The 20,617-nt window shown below is 58.7% G+C and overlaps 4 protein-coding genes across 6 annotated transcripts; 3 read left to right on the forward strand and 1 right to left on the reverse strand.

Annotated features, from left to right (window-relative positions):
- The first annotated feature begins 8 nt into the window (after positions 1-8).
- HYLS1 (HYLS1 centriolar and ciliogenesis associated) lies at positions 9-5,631 on the forward strand. The gene is given in 3 exon segments (XM_052786284.1): positions 9-56; positions 58-204; positions 4,777-5,631. Coding segments are annotated over 3 exon segments (1,050 nt in total).
- Positions 436-5,268, reverse strand: PUS3 (pseudouridine synthase 3). Of its 2 annotated transcripts, XM_052786277.1 has the most exons (5): positions 4,211-4,732; positions 3,266-3,699; positions 1,540-2,105; positions 977-1,167; positions 436-842 (listed from the first exon to the last, which is right to left on the reverse strand). In XM_052786277.1, exons 2-5 carry the CDS (start codon positions 3,650-3,652, stop codon positions 451-453), a joined length of 1,536 nt encoding a protein of 511 aa, XP_052642237.1. In that variant the 5' UTR covers positions 3,653-3,699; positions 4,211-4,732; the 3' UTR covers positions 436-450. The 2 variants fall into 2 exon arrangements, with proteins under 2 accessions (XP_052642237.1, XP_052642238.1); XM_052786278.1 differs by lacking the exons at positions 436-842; positions 4,211-4,732 and adding an exon at positions 5,054-5,268 and having other exon boundaries at positions 1,044-2,105.
- A 1,232-nt stretch (positions 5,632-6,863) lies between the features above and the next one.
- Positions 6,864-12,474, forward strand: DDX25 (DEAD-box helicase 25). 2 transcript variants are annotated; one of them, XM_052786288.1, is made up of 9 exons: positions 6,866-7,020; positions 7,111-7,203; positions 7,314-7,416; positions 8,124-8,238; positions 8,631-8,808; positions 9,219-9,456; positions 9,945-10,107; positions 10,271-10,459; positions 11,756-12,474. In XM_052786288.1, exons 2-9 carry the CDS (start codon positions 7,139-7,141, stop codon positions 11,815-11,817), a joined length of 1,113 nt encoding a protein of 370 aa, XP_052642248.1. In that variant the 5' UTR covers positions 6,866-7,020; positions 7,111-7,138; the 3' UTR covers positions 11,818-12,474. The 2 variants fall into 2 exon arrangements, with proteins under 2 accessions (XP_052642247.1, XP_052642248.1); XM_052786287.1 differs by lacking the exon at positions 11,756-12,474 and adding an exon at positions 10,783-11,126 and having other exon boundaries at positions 6,864-7,020; positions 7,111-7,416.
- Positions 12,475-13,613: 1,139 nt separating this feature from the next.
- On the forward strand, positions 13,614-19,696 carry VSIG10L2 (V-set and immunoglobulin domain containing 10 like 2). Its single transcript, XM_052786292.1, is given in 12 exon segments — positions 13,614-13,706; positions 13,804-14,154; positions 14,761-15,045; positions 15,713-15,988; positions 16,152-16,430; positions 16,730-17,052; positions 17,054-17,384; positions 17,483-17,785; positions 18,091-18,213; positions 18,299-18,323; positions 18,399-18,517; positions 18,614-19,696. Coding segments are annotated over 12 exon segments (2,568 nt in total). The 5' UTR covers positions 13,614-13,630; the 3' UTR covers positions 18,691-19,696.
- The last annotated feature ends 921 nt before the right edge of the window (positions 19,697-20,617 follow it).

The raw sequence follows: 20,617 nt of genomic DNA on the forward strand, positions 1-20,617 counted from the left end.
TCTGACCAATGGCGGCGGCGCGGAGGCGGCGCTTCAGCCCGCCCGCCCAATCGGAAGGGGGGGCAGCCAGTCGAGCGACACCCCCGCCGCCCAATGGCGCCGCCGCGAAGGGCGGGCCTCGGGGGAGGGCTGTTTAAACGCCGGCGACGGTTAGCGGCCTGTAACGGTCGCGGCGGGAGGACGGGAGCAGCCGGGCCCTGTCAGGTACCGGGGGGGGTAGGCTGAGGAGGAGGGTGGGCCCTGGCTGCCTCAGCCCAGGACAGCCTCAGCATTCCCCGTCCCCCCCTCCCTAAGCCCCAGGGCCGCCCCACAGCGAGGTAAGCGGCTCTGAGGGGGCTGAGGCTACACCCCCACCCTGCCCCATCCTCTCCCAGGCCAGGACACAGCAGCACTCCACAAGATTTCTTGAAATTTATAAAAATAGCACTGGAAAACTCCTTTTTTTTTTTTTTAACTTTTTTTTTCCCCAATTAAAAAAAAACGAAAGCGGCAAGCCGCCCTTCTCCCGCTGAGGTGACCCGTCACCATCACTCGAGGTCTACACAGACCCGCTTGGGTGGCTGCTCCGTGGCACGGCCGCTCCCCGGGGCATCGCTGCAGTGGCTCCTCTTGGTCTCGGGGGGCTGCTCGTCTCCGTCCCCCCCCCCCCCCCAGGCCCCAGGGGGTTGCGATGCGACCCCTCTGCACAAAGTGGCGGATGCGGGCCTCCAGCCCCTCGCACTTGGGGCGGGCCAGTAAAGGTTTGTAGGTGCGGGCTTTGACGCCTTCCACGAAGCCGCTGACCTGGCTGCGGAGCGGAGGCTTCATATCTCCCCAGAGAATGGGTGTGCTGTTCCCCGGGCCTGCAACAGAATTGAAAAAATACCAATGGTTTCTGAGCAATCTATTTAAATACCCCTTTCTTTTTTTTTTTTTTAAAACCAGTTACCCCCATCCCTCCGTAATTCCAAGGTATTGCGACAAAACCATCCCTTACTTTTTCCACTAGCCATGGGAGCAGCATCTAACCCTCCTAACATGTTACGTAGCACTTGAGTTTTGACTGCGTGGTTGGCCCAGAGCTGCTGTAGGTGGGTAACGTTGAACTCCTGCACTTCTCGGTCGTAGAGCCACTGAAGGTTTTCGAACTCGCAGTCGTACAGGACGAGGGGAAACTCGATGGCCATGCTAGGGGAGAAGAGAGAAGGCGTTACTTGTCACCATCTGGGGGGGAACGCTGTGACAAAAAAGGCTCGTGCAACAGCACATCAGCCTGTCCTTTCTGCCAAAAACAGCCCCGTCTTTTTCGGAACTCCGTTTTCTGCTAAGAACTGAATTAGTTTTAACCAAATACCAAGGGCTAAAGCCATCAAAAGTTTGTCCAAGAGCAAGAAAAACGAGATCCTTTTGGATACCTCCCAGTGAGGCCACTGGCAGCTTGCTTCCATATTGTGAGAGACTGCTTCACAGTCTGGCAGAGAAGCAGCTTGCCAGCGGCACTTCGCGCGCAGCCATCGCTTTGGAGAAGCAGCCCAGGAGGTTTTGCCGAGCTCTCTGTACCTGTACTGCGGTTTTTGGGGGTTCTTCTCTACATCCAGCAGCTCGTCGATGATCTCCGGGCTCTCCATCTTCTGGCCAATGAGGAAGAGGATCGCCATCATGCAGCGGACTTGGTGGTAGAGGAACGCCTGTCCCGTCACTTCAAACTGGCACAGACGGAAGGGATCCTGTGGCCCGGTTTCTCCTCCTCTCTCCACCCATGTCACTCCGGCGCTGAGGATCGTTCTCTGGAAGTTGACCACCCCATTGGCGACGTCCATTTTACACAGGTTACGGAAATCGTGGGTCCCCACGTACCTCTGGGCTGCGGCGTGCATGAGGGCCACGTCCAGGTCAGCGCAGGGGAAGAAGTAGCGGTAGGTCCTCTTGAGACAGCTGAACCGGGCGCTGAAATCAGGCTCCACGGGGGCCCAGGCCAGCACCCGGATGTCAGGCGGGAGCACCCTGTTCAGAATATGGGTGTAGCGGAGCTCCTCCTCCCCCTCGCTTCTGCCTTCCGAGTCACCCTCGTGGCCGTTTAGCTTCTTCCCCTCCGACAGGTTTGAGCGGAGATCTAGGGAAATCACCTGCAAAACGAGGAAAGCCAGGATTAGATTGCAGATGGGTGTATTTGGTGTGCCAAGACAAGTCTTCCTACACCGCTGCGAAATAAATTCAGGATCTCCTACAGATGAAGGTGTCTTAAATCAGGCGATCTTACCACCCCTTCCTGCGGGTAAAGCTGCAAGTGCCTCTGCTAAGGTTCCTAGCACATGCTACGGATTCCTTTAATAAAACAGAGAAAGTTGCAGACTGCCTACGTAGCATGGTCTCGAAACGGCTTCAACTTTAGTCACTGTTTTTAGGATATAATGTGCTTTTTTTTTTTTTTTTTTTGTGCTGGAGGTGATGACTTGAACACAGTAACAGCCTGGCTGTCTGAGAAACCTGGTGTGGGAACAAGTTAATTAACGCCGCAGGTGCCTGCGCGCTTTAAATGGCGCAAGAAAAGGCTGCCCGTGCCCTTATTTTGTGTGGCTCACCTTGTGAAGGAGAGCAGACGGCCCATCTGGGCCAAAACCACCCCACCGAGGCAAAAGCTAAGCCAGCTCCCCTTCCTGAGCCGGGAGGGAAGGAGAGATGGGCCCGGCAGCGAAGCCATCACGGCACAGGAAGGGCTGAGCTTTCCCCAGCAGCTCGGCCAGCCCGATGGCTCCGTGCCCACCGAGCGGGCCGGCTCCCACTCCCACGCTCCCTTCTGCTAGCTGCGACTCCCCTCAGACCCTTCTGCGCAGGAATTCAGCTGCCTGGCTCTGCAGGAAGCTATCCGATTCTTGGATATTTTTTTTTTTTATTTTTTGTGGAGTTAGGGAGTTAAATCAGCTGAGAGGGCTCTGCCAAGGAAAGGGCATCTCGCCTTTTTTTGGCAGTGCTGAGCTATTGGGGAAGCCGCAGCCTAAAACGCATTTCATCCTCTCAAAACAGGCCCCTGGAAAAAAACCTAGCACTGATATGGGAAAAACCTAGCACTGATATGGGAAAAAACTTAGCACTAATAAACACTTTGAGGGTCTAAAATCCTCATTCCACATGCAGGAAGCCTTCGCCAAGGCTCACTTTCAGATTTAAAAGCTGTCAGCTTTTAAACAATGAATCCGACCTGTGCTGTCTGGGCTCATCGCTGTGCGATCTCCATCCCACACAGGAGCCCCAAAATCCGGGAAAGACTGGGGGGTGGGATCCTGACCTGTCCAAAGGCACTGACTCCTTTGTCCGTCCGCCCGCAGCGGTGGTAGTTGGAGGTCTGTCTGTCATCTACCAGCCGCGTCTTCTTCAGGGCTTCAAACAGTTTCTCTTCGATGGTGTTGCTGGTGTTCTCCTGGCTGGCAAACCCCTGGTAGCCCCAGCCCAGGTAGGCGATCTTCAGTGCCACGTGTCTGCGGCCGTGGGCGCCGAAATCGAACAGCCGTTGTTGGCGTTTCTTGGCTTTCCCGGGGGCTGAAGGAGCCCCTCTTCTCCCAGCGCCCTCCTTGTCCTCTCGGAGCTTCTCCTGCAGCCGCTTCACCTCCTCTTCCAGCTCCTGCACCCTCCTCAGGAGTTGCTCCTGACTGGTAAACGCGCTCTCCTCAGCCATAGCCGCTGTCTTGGAGCCTTCACTAGTTGCTGGCAGCTCCTTGGGGTCTGCAGAGAAAGAAGGAAATTGAGGCATTTAGTGTTTTTACCTGACTTTTATTACACCTATAGGCTCACTCTATGAAATAATTGTTACCTGCGGAATAATTCTTTTTTTTTTTTTTTTAACACCTCGGCGTTCCTAGCAGAGCATGGGAAGGGCCAAGGGGGCTTAGCTTAGCTTCATCTTACTCAAGTCTCTTTTTTTGCACTTTTTTAATCACTCCTCTTCCCCCAGCCGCTGCCGCACGATGGGATCTGCTCCATCAGCCCAGGCGCGGCAGCAGCACGTTCCCGGCTAGCCTTTTGCTATCCGCGCGGAGCCGTCACAGAGCCCTTTCCATTTTCGCACCGTGCTCAGCCAGCATCAACACTTCAGAGAGCCCGCTAACGGCTGCCATTCATCTCGCCACACCATCTGCTCTAACATTTCGTAACGGCACGGTTCAAGCTTGGTTTTTTTTTTGTTTTTTTTTTTTCTCCTTCCAAACCCCCTTTGTGGTGTAAAGACATCCCAAACCTGTGTCGTGAGTGGAAACCGTGGCTGCATCCCTTTTCGCTGCAGGTCTTGAGGTTTACTACAACCGGACTCAGCTACAACAGCCCAAAAGCACCTAAACGTGCTGTGCTGCGCCTTCTCCTCTGCGGAAGTCAAACACCCTCTTGGATGTCCCTAGATTAAATCACGACTAGATACGGTGTTTTTAAAAGCAGAGGTACGAGGGGAAAATCATTAATACCTCTGCCCGGCGTTTGTCCGTCATCCCGTTAGTACTTTATGTATCACGTAATTAATTTTAGCTTGCTTTTCAAGCAGGGGTTGCCTCAGGGCGGGCTTCGGGGCTTTATAGCTGCGCTGCCTTTCCATTTGCTGCAGGGAAAGAGCCTTCTGCTGGCGGCAGGACGTTTAGCAGCGCGGCCAGGGCTCCCAGACCCCTGTCCGATTAACCGCAACCTAAATCAACACCTCTGAACCCCAGAAGTTGAGAGTCGGAGCCCCCTTTACACCTTTGGCCAGCTCGAACGTGCTGCAAGAAATTAACTCTGGTTTTTGTTTTGGTTTTTTTTCCTTTTTTTTTTTTTCAGAATCCACCCGGTTTGGCAGAAATCATGGAGGGGATGACAGGACCGGACAGGTATAGGTGGGCCGCTCCGGATGATGAGGAGCAGCCGGTGGCCGTGCTGGCCCTGGGCCAGCTGTACGGCCAGCAGGGAGACAGCGAGGAGCGGGCACGTCCCCGTGACGATCCCTACGCCGAGAACTCCCTTGTTTTGGGGGGGCAGCCGTCCCTTCCTACGTTTTCGGAGGATCGGAGGGGAACCAGGAGGTTGGTAATGAAAAGGAAAGTGCTGAGGCACAGACCCGACGGCGGAGTGGAGGTCTCCGACGAGTCGGTGACCAGCGAGGTGGAGAGCGAGGCCGAGGTTTGGAGCCTGAGGCAGAAAACGCTTCAGCGAAGGACGAGTCCGGAGGACAGCATCTCCGAGGGGGAAATCGAGACGAGCAGCAGCTCCCTCGATGAATCCCCTCACCGGTGGCCCCGTGGGGAGGGTCCCCGCTCCCTCCTCAGGGATTTGGGGAGCCGGAGCTCTCCCGCTTCTCAGTACGCCACTGCGGTGGGACAACCCAAATCCTTCATTCCTCCGCGGTTTGAGCCGCTGGGACGTAACCGGGGAAAAACCGACCCGGTGGCCAAATATTTTGAATATAAACAGGAATGGGAGAAATTTCGAATCCCGGGGGAGGATTGGCGACAAGAACTGCGCTGGGGCATCCGGGAGCAGATGCTCTGCCAGCCCGAGCTCCCCATCAGACCGCGGCGTCCCGCCGTCCCCAACGCTTACGCCGTCCCCACCGAGAAGAAGCGAGCGGCCTTGCGCTGGGGGGTGCGCTGGGACCTGGCCAACGGCCTCCTCCCCAGGAAAAACACCTCCTCCTAGTTTTCCCCTGCTTCTCCCAGCTCCGGCATCCCAGGCGAGGATGAGGAGGGACGGGACGCGAGCACCGAAAAACAGCGGCTGGCAGGAATCCTTGACTATCGGGAGAGACGGGGAGGTAACGGCTTTTTTTGGCACGGAATTGCCCGCGGAGCGTTGTCCTCGGGAGGTGTTACCGAGGGCGCCCGGGCGGCACCTTCCTCTAATAAAGCACGTGGAAAGATTCATTAAGGTTCTGCGGGTTAATTAGAAGCGCCTCTTAACAGCCCCCTCCCCGCACCACCCGACTGGGTTTCCCCTTGCCTTATTTCACCTCAGTTTTTAAAATAAAGCGAGTTTTAGGACGAAGCGAAGAGAATATTGAGTTTTCCGGCAGGGACTGAGGGGGCTCTCTGCCCCTCCCCCACCCCACGGGGGGGGGCTCTGTCCCCCCTTACGGACCCCCCCAAACCGCGGGGGGGGGGGCAGCACCGGCACCCTACGGGGTCCCCGCTCCTCCCGCACACCGGGGCACCCCGCCACCCACCCGGGCCAGGCCGGCCGTACCTGCGGGGCCGCTGCCGGGGCCGGGGCCGGTGACCCGGAAGCGTTCGCTCCGTCCGGTGCTGCCTCCGGAAGCGGCGGTCCGCCCGGCCGCCAGGGGGCGCTATGGCCCCGGCCCTTTCCCGCCGCCCGCCCCGAGCGTCCTTCCTGCCCGTAGCCGAGGCGGGTGTCATGGCGGAGGCGGGGGACAGCGGCGGCTGGCGGGAGCGGGTGGGGACCGGGCCGGGCCTTCCCCCGCTCCCCGGGGCCTCCTCCCGTCCCCTTCCCGCCGTAACGGCCGCCTCTCCTTCCGCAGCTCCCCGGGCTGTACCTCCCGCCGCGCCGCCGGGGTAAGGGGAGGCCTCGGCCCCCGCCTGAGGGAGAGGCCCCGGCCCGGGCCTGGGCCTCAAACCGCCTCACGTACCCCCGGCCTTGTTTGTCCTTCCTCAGCAGGCGGCGGCGAGGAGGAGGAGAAGGAGAAGGAGGAGGACAGAGGTGGGTCCTCGGGGCCTTGCCGTGAAGCAGGCGGGGGAAACTGAGGCAGGGAGCGGGGCAGTTGGGTGCGGGGGGGGTTCCACGGCGGGCCGCGCTCTCTGCTCGCTCGTTACCTACAGCTCTTGGCGGCGTCGAGGGTCCCTACGAGAGGGGGTGGCCGGAGACCCCTGTCTCGGTGGGAAGGGGGAGAGACTTTTTGTAAGAAAGCATCTTTTTTAAGGAGTTTCTGCCTCTTCCAGCGGACTCGGCGGAAACCTCCCTGCTGAACAAGCTGATCCGCACGTCCCTGGTGGAGTCTAGCCACCGAGTGGAGATCCTGCAGCAGGACCCCAGCTCCCCGCTCTTCTCTGTCAAAACCTTCGAAGAGCTGCCCCTGTGAGTCACCGACGGGCCGGCAGAGCAGGAGAGCTGCCGTCGTTTGTCAAAAGGGCCCTTTTTGATGCTTTTTTTTTTTTTTTTTAACAGGAAGAAGGAGCTCTTGCAGGGGATTTACATGATGGGCTTCAACAGACCGTCCAAAATCCAGGAGACGGCTCTGCCCATCATGCTGGCGTATCCGTGAGTAGTTAACACCAGGCGGGTGAGCCGCGGCTCCCTCGAGGCATCCCTGGCGCCGGGACGCCAATCCGGGGACCCTTGCGCACCGCTAAGCAGCCTTTGCCTTGCAGGCCCCAAAATCTGATTGCCCAGAGCCAGTCAGGGACAGGGAAAACAGCAGCTTTTGTCTTGGCGATGTTGAGCAGAGTTAATGCCGCTGAGAAATACCCGCAGGTAATGCAGGAAAGGGAAAGCTGATGCAGGAGGGGTTTTCCCAAGCCCTCGAGACACTGCCTGGGGGCAGAGCTCTGGTTTTTTTACCTGTCTCTGAATTATTTTTATCCGCTGGAGGGGGATGAGAAACCCCCAGGTACCGTCGCAGCAGCAGGTAGGACAGAAAGCGTGTTGCCCACTAAAGGGAGGTACTTCTGTTTTCTAGCGGCAGATTAAGGCAGGCTTTAGCTATCCTGGAATTTAAAATGTGAAAAGCAACTGCAGAGGCTACTGGTTTTCTGGTGCCTTAAATGCCCCCACGAGCCCCAGTCACCTCTCTGCGTGCAGAATCAGCTTTGCGAGCTGGTTACTGCGGTTTGAAGTTGCTCGTCTCAGGCGCACGAGGTGATTTAAGCCATCGCTTTAAAGCCAGGCGCAGAAACAAACCGCACCGTGCTTCAGGAGAGAAATTTCGCCCTCAAAAACAGCTACAGTGACTTCTTTCTGCCTACCTCCCTCAAGCTGTGTCGCAGTCCCAGCTCCCTCACCTCCAAACGTGACCGACTACCCCATTCCCCTGCGCTTTTGAGGGAGTTTAGTGGTGTGGGCTCTTCTTTCCGCCCCTTCGAAATACCTTGTTGTCTGCCCGGTGTATCCCACCCCCGAGAGCGCCCTCGGCTTTTAGTCGAGGTGTTTCTCGTCTGACAGCTCTCTTATCTCCCTTCAAGTGCCTCTGCTTGGCTCCCACCTATGAGCTGGCCCTGCAGATCGGGCACGTGATTGAGAAGATTGGGCGGTTTTGCGCCGACATCACGGTTATGTACGCTGTCCGGGGAAACCGAGGTGAGTCCGGTCCTGCCAAGTAGAGCTACTGGCACTGTAACGGGAGCGTTAAGTGAGTATAGGGATCCCCTTTTAGAGCCTTGAGCTACCAGGGGCCACACAGACCTCCGTGAAGGCCGGTAAAATAGCGTCTGTATTCCCCTCTCCTGCTAAGGAGTCTTTTTCACAATCGCTGGCTGCTTCCAGGCTCCCTCCTTCCCACGTGGCACTGGTTTCCAACCCCACCAGGCTGTAGGGAAGCATCGGCCCTGCCTGCAGTTTTCACCTCAACCTCCGCTTTGCCATGACCCCCTCAAAAGGCCGGAATCTGAAATAACCGAGGGAAAAATGCGCTTGAGCAGCAGAAACACGTCGTGTTTGGAGGCGCTCGGATGCAATTCCCCCTCTGGCAGTTCTGCAGGGCACCATGCTGCAGGAGCAGATCGTCATCGGGACCCCGGGGACGATGCTGGACTGGTGTTTCAAACAGAGAGTTGTGGACTTGAAGAAGATCAACATGTTCGTGCTGGATGAGGCCGACATCATGATCGACACTCAGGGCCTCTCCTGTCAAAGCATTCGCATTCAGAGGTGAGTGTTCCTGACGGCTGGCATCCTGCTTCCCTGTTTTTTCCCCTCTTTGCCCGGCTCCAAGGGAATCGGTCACCAAATGAGCTGAATCAGCAGCGAAGGAGGGCGTCCCTGTGATGTCAAAGGGGCTTGCTGCTGTGAGAATTGGCTTTTGCAATTAGGCAGGCTCTGACCTGCTTAGTCCCAGGATCTGTCTTTCATAAAACCGCGTCCGTGAGACACACAGGACAACTCCTGTCTCGCTTACCTTTCCGTTGAGCCATTACAGCCCTTGGATTGGGTTCCCTTTCTGTTGAAGGTGACACAACAAAATTAGCTTTTTTTTTTTTTTTTTTTTTTTAAATTCTGACACGTACATCTGGGCACAAGGCCGCTCTCCTGGCCTGACGAGTCCTTTTTCTCCGCGCCAGGGCTTTACCCAAGGGCTGCCAGATGCTGCTGTTCTCGGCCACCTTCAAGGAAACTGTGCGGGCGTTCGCCATGCAAATCGTTTCCAACCCCATCATGATAAAGCTGCGCGAAGAAGAGCTCACCCTGAGCAACATCAGGCAGTACTTCTTCGTGTGCAGGAGCTGGGAGGAGAAGTACAGAGCCCTTTGCAACATCTACGGCAGCATCACCATCGGCCAGGCTATGATCTTCTGCCAGGTAAAGCACCTCAGCCTGCCTGGGGAGATGGACACATTTGCAGTCATGCAAAGAGAAACGATTCACTTTTACCGTATGGATGTGGGGGGCTCCTCCCAAGACCCTCAAAATCAAGGAGCGGACCCCAGGGAGGGGTGGGGAACACGTTGCCAGCATTCAAAGGACAGCCCTGTGGCAGAGGCAGCCTTTAAAAGCGTCTCTCCTACCAGTTGGGACCGCCTTTGCTGGGCTCCCACGGTCACCGGCGCACAGAAAACACACCGTGTTTCCTTGCCCTTTGCGCTGGGTGTCCTGATAGAGGCTTCTTGCTCCTCCGCATCATTTTTGCCTTCTTTCGAGGTGTTAAAAAGTGTCGGGAGCTCCTTTGAAAGGAGTAGGGGACCCGGGAAGTTGAAGGCGAAAATATCGGTGAAGGGTTGGCCGGGAGCGAGCGGAGCGACAGCAGGAGCTGCTACAAAACCTCTGCCTGCCTCTCCCCACGCGTCCAGACTCGGAGGAGCGCGGACTGGCTGTCGGTGGAGATGAGCCAGGACGGGCATCAGGTGGCCATCCTGACGGCGGAGCTGACGGTAGCCCAACGGGCCGATGTCATCCAGCGCTTTCGCGACGGGAAGGAGAAGGTCCTCATCGCCACCAACGTCTGTGCCAGAGGTAGCCCTGGAAAACCCAACACCCCCTCGCCTTTCTGATGGCGTGAAATGTGCTTCGGGGCTCTCTGCTGCTGCTGGTGGCAGCGTGGGCTCGAGCAGCGGATCCTCCTCGACCTGCAGGGCGAGGTGATCTCTTTCTGCAGCCCCTTTCTTCCCTTTTTCAGGGATCGATGTCCAGCAGGTCACCATCGTGGTGAACTTCAGCCTCCCCACCAATCAGAGGAGTGAGCCGGATTTCGAGACCTACCTCCACCGCATCGGGCGAACGGGACGCTTCGGCAAGAGGGGAGTCGCCTTCAGCATGGTGGAAAGCCAGAATGTGGGGCTCGTGCAGATGATAGAGGAGTATTTCCGTGAGTATCCGCACGTCTCCTCCTCTCCAGGGGGGTGGGTTTGGGACAGGTGATCCCCCTCTGGCTCATTTTCCATCTGCAGATGGACCTTGTTGGGCTGCTCTTCTTCCCGGGGCTCATCCCACTCAGTGCAGGCAACAGCTGCAGCTTTCCTTTCAGCCCCCTCACCCTTTTAGGGTTGGTTTGTTTTTTGTTTTTGGTTTTTTTTTTAATCCCAGCAGCCAAATTTTCAGAGAAACAGCCTAGGAGGTTGTGCGTGACCTGCAAGGGACACTACAAGCACTCAGGATGCCTCAGCACGTCTTCTTTTTTCCCTCCTTCAGGCATTTTATCTGCCTTTACCCTGCAAATCCCTGTCCCAGGGGAGCTGGTGCCCCGGTTTAGCTCAGCCCTGGCTGCAGGAGAGAAGCCGGCAGCTGAAATGGCGCAGGTCTTCCCTGAGCGCAAATCGATCGTCACTCGTAAACGTCAAGGGTTTTTCACGGGATTTGCAAGATGCCGTGGCTGCAGCTGTGGCTTTTAAAATTCCAGCGCCTGTTTTCCCCGTGATTTTTAGGGAAAAGAAAGTTATCAAAACCTTTTGGCTTGCAGAAAAACACTTCCCTTCCTCAGCTTCGTCCTCAGAGCTGCTCAACTGTCTTGGCAGCTTGCCCTTTTAAATTTAAACACCAAACAAGCCCGCGGCAGACACCTGGCAGAGAAGACATGAGCCAGATAGTCTGGCAAAGATTTTTTTTTTTTGTCCCCTGAGCAGCAGAAGCGTCGGGCAACTGTGATGGGCGAGTCCTGACCACGGCCACGGCCAGAATTAGCCAAAGGAGCCCAGTGTGGGATTTCCGAGGGCTGAAAATCTGAGTGGATGAACTCCTGGCGACCTGACTTTTCCTTTTTAATGCCATAACGTTGCAATTTGAGGGCCGGGGCTGCCTGAGGAGGATAACGGACCTTCCCCCTCCCGCGTCGCTTTGGAGGTGGGAACAGAAAGTGGGAGCGTGTCTGAAAAACCTAACCCGCCTCACTGCTGCTGCTTCTCGCTTGGGCCGCCTCTTGCTTTCTGAGCAGCCTCGTCTCAGCCGCTGCCCTTCATCCAGCTTACACTATGCTTTCTCCGCATTTGCTCGACTATCGCTTGAAGGCCACAGACCGGGAATAAATACTAGGCCGAGCGTTTTGGGGAGCTTTGCAGCCTGTGCGTGTGTATGCAAGCAGTGCGAACACCAGCTCATGGGGTGACTGGGCTCTCTTTTCACCCCGGTTGCACCAAGCACTGACAATTGGTTTTTTTCCTTCCTGCAGAGACCAAGATCAAGCAGCTGGACCCGGATGACATGGATGAGCTTGAGAAGCTTGAAAACTGAGTGAGGAGTGGGGATTTGCTCCCCCAGATCCGAGTTTTGGTTCAAAACGGAAGGAAAAGTTACAGGGGAAAAGCTCCCGGTTCTCTTACAGCTTCCTAAAGTGTTTGGTTTTGTTGTGACGTTTTAGGAGAAGGCTGGGGGGGAACCCTCAGACCCAGCAGTTGTTGTCCCTGGTTTTGTTCCTGGTTATCTCTCTGAGCTTTTCACAGCCATGACTTTGTGGGGCTTGAGGAATCCCCCAAGGGGCTTAATGAAGGGTAACACTCCTCAAAAACAGGTATAGGGGCACGTGGAGGGGTCAGAAGACAGGTAAAAAATCCGGTAACTGGCCAAAAAAATCCGCTGCTGATCTCCAGGCAGCACACGGTGTTTCTCAGAAAAACCTTTAATAAAAAAAAAAAATCGGGAGAAAGGAGTAAGTTATAAAAAATAAGAACCCAGTCTCGCTAGATGGCAGCATGAATCCGCTGCTGCTCTCCCAGATCCTGCCGGGACCCAGAATGGCAGCATTTGGGGTCACAGCAGTGGTGGTGGGAGAGGGCTTGGACCCCCGTTGGTGACTGTTGCCAGCCGCGGGGTGTGTTTGTCCCCAAAGGGTTTGTCCCTTCGCTGTCGCCAAGCTGATCTTTCACAAAATGGAATTATTTATAATTCTGAGGGTGGTGTCGCTCTTCCTCTGCCAAAGTCACTTGGAATTTATCGCTTTTATGCGCAGAACAGTTTTTATTAGGTCAAAGTGCTGACAATGGTGTCGTTTGCCGGATCTGCCAGCACCGCCCAGCTCCCCTCGCTTCGGCTTTCCAAATTTCTTTCCAAACCCCATCTCTACAGGTGTTGCCAGATTCCTCCCCCCGCCACCCCAACGCCGGCTGGAACAAGGCAGGCTTTAAAGCCTTCCCCCACAGCCCCTGGGCCTCATTCTGCACCTCTGGGCCAGAAAATCTTTATATTTGGGAGTCTTTATATTGGTTTGGTTTTTTTTTTTTACCAGTGCCCCGAGCTGCTTCCCTGCCCTGATGAAGGTCCTGCATCCCGGCAGGGGTACCCCGGCCCTGGGGCTGGGGTGTGAATGTCCTCCCTGGGAAAGATGCTGGCCCACAGAAAATAAAAGCAACGAAGATTTGGGGATAATTTTGTGCAAATGCCCCATTTTGAGGGGAATTCCAGCTGCCGGGCTGCGTCCTGCCACCCTCCCAAGCTTGATTTGCTCCGGACAAGGCCCTTCCTCAGTGGATACTGGCTTTGGGGATGGGATGCAGTGGACTCCTGTATCCCCCCCTTACCATCAGCACCCCAAAATCCTCCCACTGGGATGCACCAGGCCCTCCCCTCCCCCCCCCCCCAGCATTGCGTTACAGCGTTTCCACCCCCACCATGAATGTTTGATGGGCCGGGGCGCCACGGAGAGCGGGAGATGAAATATCAAACCCCGCTCGCTGCCGAGCGCCCAGCTTCCCCCAGCTCCAAAACCCCGTGTTTTCGATTGTGGGGGGGGTTGTTGGCAGCATATTTTCCTCTCTTTTAGCCAAAAAAAGGGGGGGGGAGGTAACAGGAATAAATTTCCCCTGCTTGGGGGGGTGGGGGGGAGGAGGTGATGCTGCCACTCTTGCAATGAGCACGCCCGGCCTCAGCCCTGAGATTGCAGGGGCTGAGGCAGGCAGCGGCGTTGGGTTCTCCTCCCTGCCCACGTGCAGGCAGGTTTATAAATAATTAACGGTTAATCAGGGCCGGGCCTAATTACCCAGGGGTAACTGGAGAGGAGGTCGGGCTGGAGAGCGCAGCCCTGCTTCGGCTCGGTGCGGGACATGGCACCATGGAGCGCGGCTGGGCACCGCCGCTGCATTGGAGGGGGCCCTGGATCCTCTGCCTGCTGCCGGCGCTGGTGGGGGGTGAGCAGAGACCTCATCCATCCTCCTCCTCCCCCCAAATTTTCCCGGGAAGGGGGGCAAGCAGAGACCTGATCAACTCCCCGCACCTCTCGGCCAGGTCAACCGCTGGAGGCCGGGGACGTGGCTTACAAGGAGCAGACAGTGACGGGGGTACGGGGCCGGGCCGTGGAGCTGAGCTGCGGGCCGGCAGCGGCAGCAGCGGCGCCGGCGGTGGTCTTCTGGAGTTTCACGGGCTCGGGACCGCCAAGGGCAGTGGCGGTGGGCTCGGGCGGGGAGGTGGTGGTGGCCCCCGGCACAGGAATGCTGGGACGGGTGACCCTGCGCAACGGGACGCTGGAGCTGCGGGAGCTGCGGGCAGCCGCCCAGGGCCGCTTCCTCTGCCAGGGGCTCTTCCCGGAGCGGGGACGGCTCCGCGTCGGCTACGCCACCGTCCTCCTGCGCGTCCTGGGTAAGCCGCCGGCCGGCCAGCCTTGCCGTGAAGCGTCCCCTCGCCCACTAGCCAAATAGAGTCTTCCACTGGCCGACGTAGCACGCTACTGGCCAACGAAGGGCCCCACCGGTCAACAAAGCATGTCGCTAGCCAGCATAGAGCTCCACTAGACCAAGGTAGTGGCCCGCTAGCCACCAAAGGGCCCCACCAGTCAATTAGAAATGTGCCACTAGCAAACAGAGCCCCACTAGCCAACATAGAGCCCCGCTAGCCACTGTAGCGCCCCGCTAGCTGGCAAAGCACCCCACTAGTCGATATAGCAGCCCACTGGCCATGCCCATCTCCTTGCCCTGGCCAACCCAGCATCCCATAACTGGTCTCATTAGCCCATACATGGCTGCTCCAGCGAGTCCCCATGCCCACAGCCAGGACGCTCCCCTCACTAGCCCGTAGATGCTCTCACTAGCCATCCTGCTAGCCGCTATAGCACCTCGCTAGCCAATAAATCATCTGGGCTGGCAAGGTCACCCCCAGGTGGGACAGGAGGGATCTGAGGGGGCTCCCGGCAGGACGGGGGCAAGGGGCCGGCAGCTTCGGGGGCCGCTGACAGCCGGGTGCCCCCAGTGCCCGTTTCCAAGCCCTTCGTGCGGCCGACGGCGGCGGTGGCGCCAGAGGGGGCGGCGGTGGCCCTGACGTGCGCCATACGGGAGGGAACGGAGCCGCTGAGCTTCTCCTGGCAGCACCGGGAGCCCCGGGGGGGTCCCTCAGCATCCCCCGCAGGGCTGGGGGGCTCCGGGGCAGAGCTGCGCCTGACGCCCGCCAACCGCAGCCACGCTGGCTGGTACGCCTGCACCGTGCACAACGAGGTCAACAACCATACCAGCGAGCCCGTCTACCTGGACATCGTCTGTGAGTGCTCCGGGGCTTGGACCCACCTTGCCGGGGCAGGGAGGGGGGCTGCCCCAAGGTGGGGGGCCTTGGGCACCGGCTGTGGGAGCATCCTCAAGGCTGGAGATGCCACCATGGCCACCAAGCACCCTGCCACCATGGTACGTCCATAGCTACCACGGTACGTCCGTGGCCACCATGAGGCCTCTGTGGCCATCATGGTGCAGCCATGGCCAAAAGGCGTGATGCCTCCATGGCCACCGTCCCATGGCCGTGGCCGTCATGTGCCTGCCACGCGCCAAGGTGTGTCTATGGCCACCATGCACCATGGCACATCCATGGCCACCAAGCACCATGCTACTATGATGTGTCCATGGCCACCATGCCACCAAGGTGTGTCCAAGGCCACCATGCACCTTGCTACCATGGCACATCCATGGCCACCAAGCCACCAAGGTGTGTCCAAGGCCACCATGCACCTTGCTACCATGGCACATCCATGGCCACCAAGCACCATGCCACCACGGTGCCTCAGTGGCCACCATGGTGTGTTCACAACCACTGTTGCGCACCCTTTCTAAGGAGGCTTCATAGCCTGGTTTCCCACCAGTGGGAAGACGCTCCGGGGAGGGCTGCGTCCCCTCTGTAGGGACATCCTGGTGGCTAAGGGTCCTCTGTGTCACCGCAGACGGCCCCGATGAGCCAGCCATCAGCATGGAGCCCTTCTCCCCCGAGCAGGGGGGCTTCTCGGCGGGCGAGCGGGAGGACGTGGTGCTGAGCTGCCTGGCTCCCTCCAACCCCCCCAGCCGCTACGTCTGGCTCCACAACGGTTCCCAGGTCCACACCGGCCAGACCTACATCATCGCCGCCATCGCCCGCGCCCAGGCGGGCACCTACACTTGCCTGGCCGAAAACACCCACCTCCATACCCGCACCCAGGCCACCATCGTCCTCACTGTCTACTGTAAGTAACCCCCAGGGCGGGGGGGTGGCCTGGTGCGTACCCCCCCCCGGGGCAAGGTGGACCAACGCGGCTCCCCGGTGAGGACACGGGTGCGAGGGGCAATTTGGGCATGGAGGGGGACAACCCCCTCCCACTCTACCCCAGCGCTGATGGTCTCCTGCAGATCCACCAGCCGGGAGCCCCAGCTGCTCTGCCCTAGCCACCGGTGACCTGCGGGACGTGGCCCTGCGGTGCCGCTGGCTGGGGGGCTTCCCCCCGGCACGGCTGCGCTGGGTGGGCCCCCAGGAGGAGGAGGAGGAGGAGGAAGAGGGGGTGATGGGGAGCAGTTTTTCCATGGCCGCCAGCATCCAGCCAGGGGCGGCCACCAGGAACGGCAGCTCCTTCTCCTGCCTGGCCTCCCACCCCGCGCTGCCGCAGGGGGCTGCCTGTGGGACCACCCTCTGTGAGTGCGGACGGGTCCCCCTCCACCCTCCCCAAAAAATCCTGACACCCGCCCCCCCCCCCCCCCACCTTGGCACAGCGGAGCCGCGGTGACCCCCATGGCATGACCAAGCCATGGGATGCGCACCCCAAGGTGATGTTGCCTTGGCTGGGACCTCCAACAACCTCAGTTTGCTCCAGAATGGGGGTCCCCACGGCACAGCCGGGGTGCAAAGCAGGGGGGTGTCTCCTTTTGCGGGGGGGGGTGACGCTTCGGCACAGCATCACGGTACCCCGCCCTGACGCCTCTCCATCCCGCAGGGGTCCCGGCCGGTGGCCCCTCCTGCGCGGCAGCGGCCACCAAGGGCGATGAGTACGTGATGCTGCGGTGCCAGTGGGAGGGGGGAACGCCGCCGGTCACCCTGCGCTGGCACGACGGCGGGGGCCGGGCGGTGGGAGACCCCGCGCCCTCCGCCACCGTCCTGGTGCTGAGCGCCGACGGCAGCTTGGGGGGCCGGGAGTTCGTCTGCGCAGCTGCCCACCCGCTACGGGCCGCTGGCGCCGAGTGCCGCCTGCGGCTGGGTAAGCCGGATCCGTCCCCACGTGCCCTCCCTGTGCCGCAGTGGCGTCGCGCGTCCCCGCCAGCTCCGTCCCCCCGCTTCTTGCCGCGCAGAGGTCCCCGAACTTGAGGCGGAGAGGAGCGAGGTGGCAGTGCTGGAGGGCAGCGAGGTGCGGTTGGCGTGCCGGCAACGCGGCGGCAGCGGCGGTGCTGATCTCGGCGCCGCCGTAGCTTGGTACGATGCCAAGGAGCAGGAGGTGACGCCAGGGTTGGCCAAGTATTGGTTAGAGCGGGGAGAAGCGTGGGTCAACCTCACCATCCGGGATGCCGAGTGGCCGGGAGACGGCGGGATCTACCGCTGTGCCGCGGCCAATGCCGTGGGCAGTGCCAGCCTCCCCGTCCGCCTCCGCGTGGACCGTGAGTCGTGGGAGGGGTGTGTGTGGGGGGGTCCCTGGGGTGGGCTTTTGGGGTGCGTGGGGGTCAGCCCCCTCCTGCTGGGCGCCGTCTCGCCGCAGGGTACCCGGCCCCCCCCAACGTCACCATCAGCAAGCTGCGGTACACGCGGGCGCGCACCGAGGTGTGGCTGGAGTGGCGGACGCAGGGCACCGGCAACCTCACCGGCTTCGTGGTGCAGCAGCGCCAAGCTAAGAAACCCCCCCGCCGTGTGCCCGGCCCCTGGGAAACTGCCGCTGGCGACATCGAGCCCCACTCCCGCGACTGGCGCCTGGGGGGGCTGGACCCGGCTGTAGTCTACGCCTTCCGTGTCCTGGCCGTCAACCACCGGACAGCCGGGCACCCCTCCGAGGTGCAGACGCCAGGTGAAGTGGGCAGGGGATGCTGCTCTGTATGGGCAGAGCAGGGTTTGAGCGAAGGGCAACATTTGCATCGTGATGGAACTGCGGAGCCGTGCGAGCGCCATCAGTAGGTTCCAGAGTGAACAGGCACAGGCTCCCACCTCCCTCTGCCTTTCCAGGCTCTGCCAGGCCCTGGCTGGGGGTGCCTGCTGCCTGCCACTCTCCCTCCTCTCCCTCTGCACAGCTCACACATGGGTGCCTCGTTACCCAATTACCCCTGGGGGGGGCGGTGCAGGGGGGACAGGCTGACAGCAGCTGCTCTCTTCCAGCCGAGCCTCCCTTCGAGGCCTACCCAGCAGTGATGGGGGCAGCAGCGGCAGGGATGCTGGTGGCCACCGTGGCATCGTTCCTAGCCGTGCGCTGCGTTGCCTGCCACCGGGACGCCCTCCCACGTGAGTGCTGGGGCCAGGGGGGCTCAGTGGGGGCCACGGCCAGACCCCAGGTGCCTGCACCTCACATCCATCTGTCTGTCCCCAGGGCTGCACGACCTGCTCTTCCGCACGTGAGTGCCCAAACGCCCTTGGCCCGTTGCTCCCACACCCCAGCGCTGGTGAGACCCCCACCTGCCCTCCCCCAGGGCCGGTCCTGGTGCCCAGGAGCCCATCGGCACGCCAGAGGATGCTGAAACAGCCGCAAGCAGGGAGGACGGAGCAGCACCGGCACCAGAAGAGCTGGCTGCCCCCGGCGCAGCAGCAGGTAACGGCACCCATGGGGCGAGACGAAGGCTGAGCCACCCACCCCAGTGACCCAGCACCCACCCGGCATCACCAGGGGCTCTCCCACCCCTTGCAGAGCCACTCTCGGCACCGCCGGACACCACCGATGACCAGCCGGTTAACGTCACCATCACCGTGACAGCGACGCCATAACCTCTGTTTCCATTTTCTCCCCTTGTTTCACATCCCGGGACCGTGGCGCTAGCCCATGCCGCATCCCGCTTGTCCCTTCATATTAATAAAGCCAGGAAGGGTGGACGCGTCTCCCAAGCCTCGGCTCCTACGGTGCTGCCGAAGTCAAAACTCAGCAGCTGGAAAAATATCCGCGATCCAGACCCGGCACAAAAATTTGGGGCTGGTGGCAAAGGGGTTTTGCTTCTTTAAAATATTTAAAAAGGGTTTTCTAACCCCAAAAAAGTACGGAGGACCGTTGAAATCATGATATAGCCCAGGCAGTAAGAAATGGGGGAGGCTTCGCCAAAAAGCTCACACCAGGTTTTACCCATGGCTATAAAAAGCAGCACAGCCCAAGCATGAGGATGAGCCTGCTGGCACCTCACAAAAGCCCCTCCAGCTCAGCTTCGAGACTTCAGTTACTTCTGGAGTTAAAATAAACTTTTAGGCTAAAATAAATATTTTCTCACTGACGGGAAAAAGCCCAAGGGCCAAAGCTCCGCTCTCAGCCCAAGGGCTTGCATCGGCTGCGGTCGTGGATGCTGTTTTGGGACCATGCTGAATTTTATGCGGTGCGAAGAAAGGACAAAGCTGTGGTGGGGTGGGGAAGGAGTCCTCGTCTTTCACCCCAAACTCCCCATTTTCAGGCCAAACCGCAGGATATTAAAAATAGCGATTAGTGATGGTTTTTCCCCATGTTGGTGCAAGCAGTGAGGGACGTGGGGACCAAGGAAAGGGTCAAGCGGTCCCTAGCTTTCCCTGGCCCTCGTCTTCTTGTGTACATGACAAACGAGAGTGTCTCTGGCCGTTTTCTCCTGTATTTGGTTAATAACCTGTTGGGAAGTATCGAGTGATGAGAACCAACCCTCACTTCAGTGCTCGTGGAGTATCAATCCCCTCTCCTGCCATTAAAGCAGCATCACACTCTCTATCAAACCACCCCCCAAAAAAACCACCCTGCCCCAATCCCCTGCAAAATCAGCATCATTTCAAAATACATAAAATTTTCGAAGGAATATTACAGCTTCTTGGGAAAATACAGTGTCTTTATATGACACAACCATGATAAAGCTGGGCATGTGCAGGGTCTGATTTAAGCGAGGTTGTTTAAAAATGTGGTTGAATCTCAGCATTTGGGGAAAACAAGCAGCCAGAGGTAAAACACCACCACTCGCCTGCCAATCTCCTTCAGAAACCAGGGAAAGCCATGCAGCAGGTCTTGTGAAGGAAAAAAAATCCAGCGAGGGTAAAGCCACGCTGCAAGGAGCAGACAGAGAAGGCCGACTTTAGGAGAGGAGGAGATAAATGAAGAGAGAGGAGCGGGGCTTTGCAGCGGCTCTGGGGTAGGTGGCAGTCGAAGCCCACGGGTTTCACAGTGTGAGGTCCAGGGTGGCAGCAGCAGGTTTGCAGGGAGTTTCAGAATTAGGCAGCTCTGGCTGGGAGGACACACAACCCTAAAAAAAAAAAAACCCCACAAACAAAAAAACCCCAATATATTTATAAATAATACAATAAAAGGAAAAAACCCCCAACCCACCACAACACTTAAAACAGCCCACAGAGAGATGCTGCTACCAAAGCAGATTGCAAGAGCTTCTTCCTCAAACAGAAATCGCTCCCTAAAACCCCACGGCTCACAAAGTGGCTTGCTGCACCTGTAGTGCCTTTGCTCCCCGAGGGGTTTGCAGCAGTTCCAGCCAGGCCGGCATCGCTTCCTCCCTTCCCAGCCCCGCAGCCTGCGCTGGCTAGAAAAATACTCGCTCCCTGAAAAGGCGGCTGCACATGTGTCGCCTCAGGGCGGCCGTAACTGTAATTTACACGCCTCATTTCTGGGGTTATGCGCTCTTGAATTTTTTTGGGGGAGGTAGTGCTTTACAAGCACCGGTTTGTTTTATTTACTCTGATT

The sequence above is a fragment of the Harpia harpyja genome, chromosome 4 (genome assembly GCF_026419915.1).
Source record: "Harpia harpyja isolate bHarHar1 chromosome 4, bHarHar1 primary haplotype, whole genome shotgun sequence".
In the NCBI taxonomy this organism is placed as follows: domain Eukaryota; kingdom Metazoa; phylum Chordata; class Aves; order Accipitriformes; family Accipitridae; genus Harpia; species Harpia harpyja.

Bases quoted from the DNA above. Each gene is read 5' to 3' on its own strand.
- PUS3 (XM_052786277.1), bottom strand. From the start codon at position 3,652: ATGGCTGAGGAGAGCGCGTTTACCAGTCAGGAGCAACTCCTGAGGAGG. The intron at 2,106-3,265 runs GTCAGGATCCCA...CTCGTTTTGCAG, and splicing joins GAGTCAGTGCCTTTGGACAG to GTGATTTCCCTAGATCTCCG. The intron at 1,168-1,539 runs GTACAGAGAGCT...CTTCTCCCCTAG, and splicing joins CCCCAAAAACCGCAGTACAG to CATGGCCATCGAGTTTCCCC.
- DDX25 (XM_052786287.1), top strand. From the start codon at position 7,378: ATGTTGAGCAGAGTTAATGCCGCTGAGAAATACCCGCAG. The intron at 10,108-10,270 runs GTAGCCCTGGAA...TCCCTTTTTCAG, and splicing joins CACCAACGTCTGTGCCAGAG to GGATCGATGTCCAGCAGGTC. The intron at 10,460-10,782 runs GTGAGTATCCGC...TCCCTCCTTCAG, and splicing joins GATGATAGAGGAGTATTTCC to GCATTTTATCTGCCTTTACC.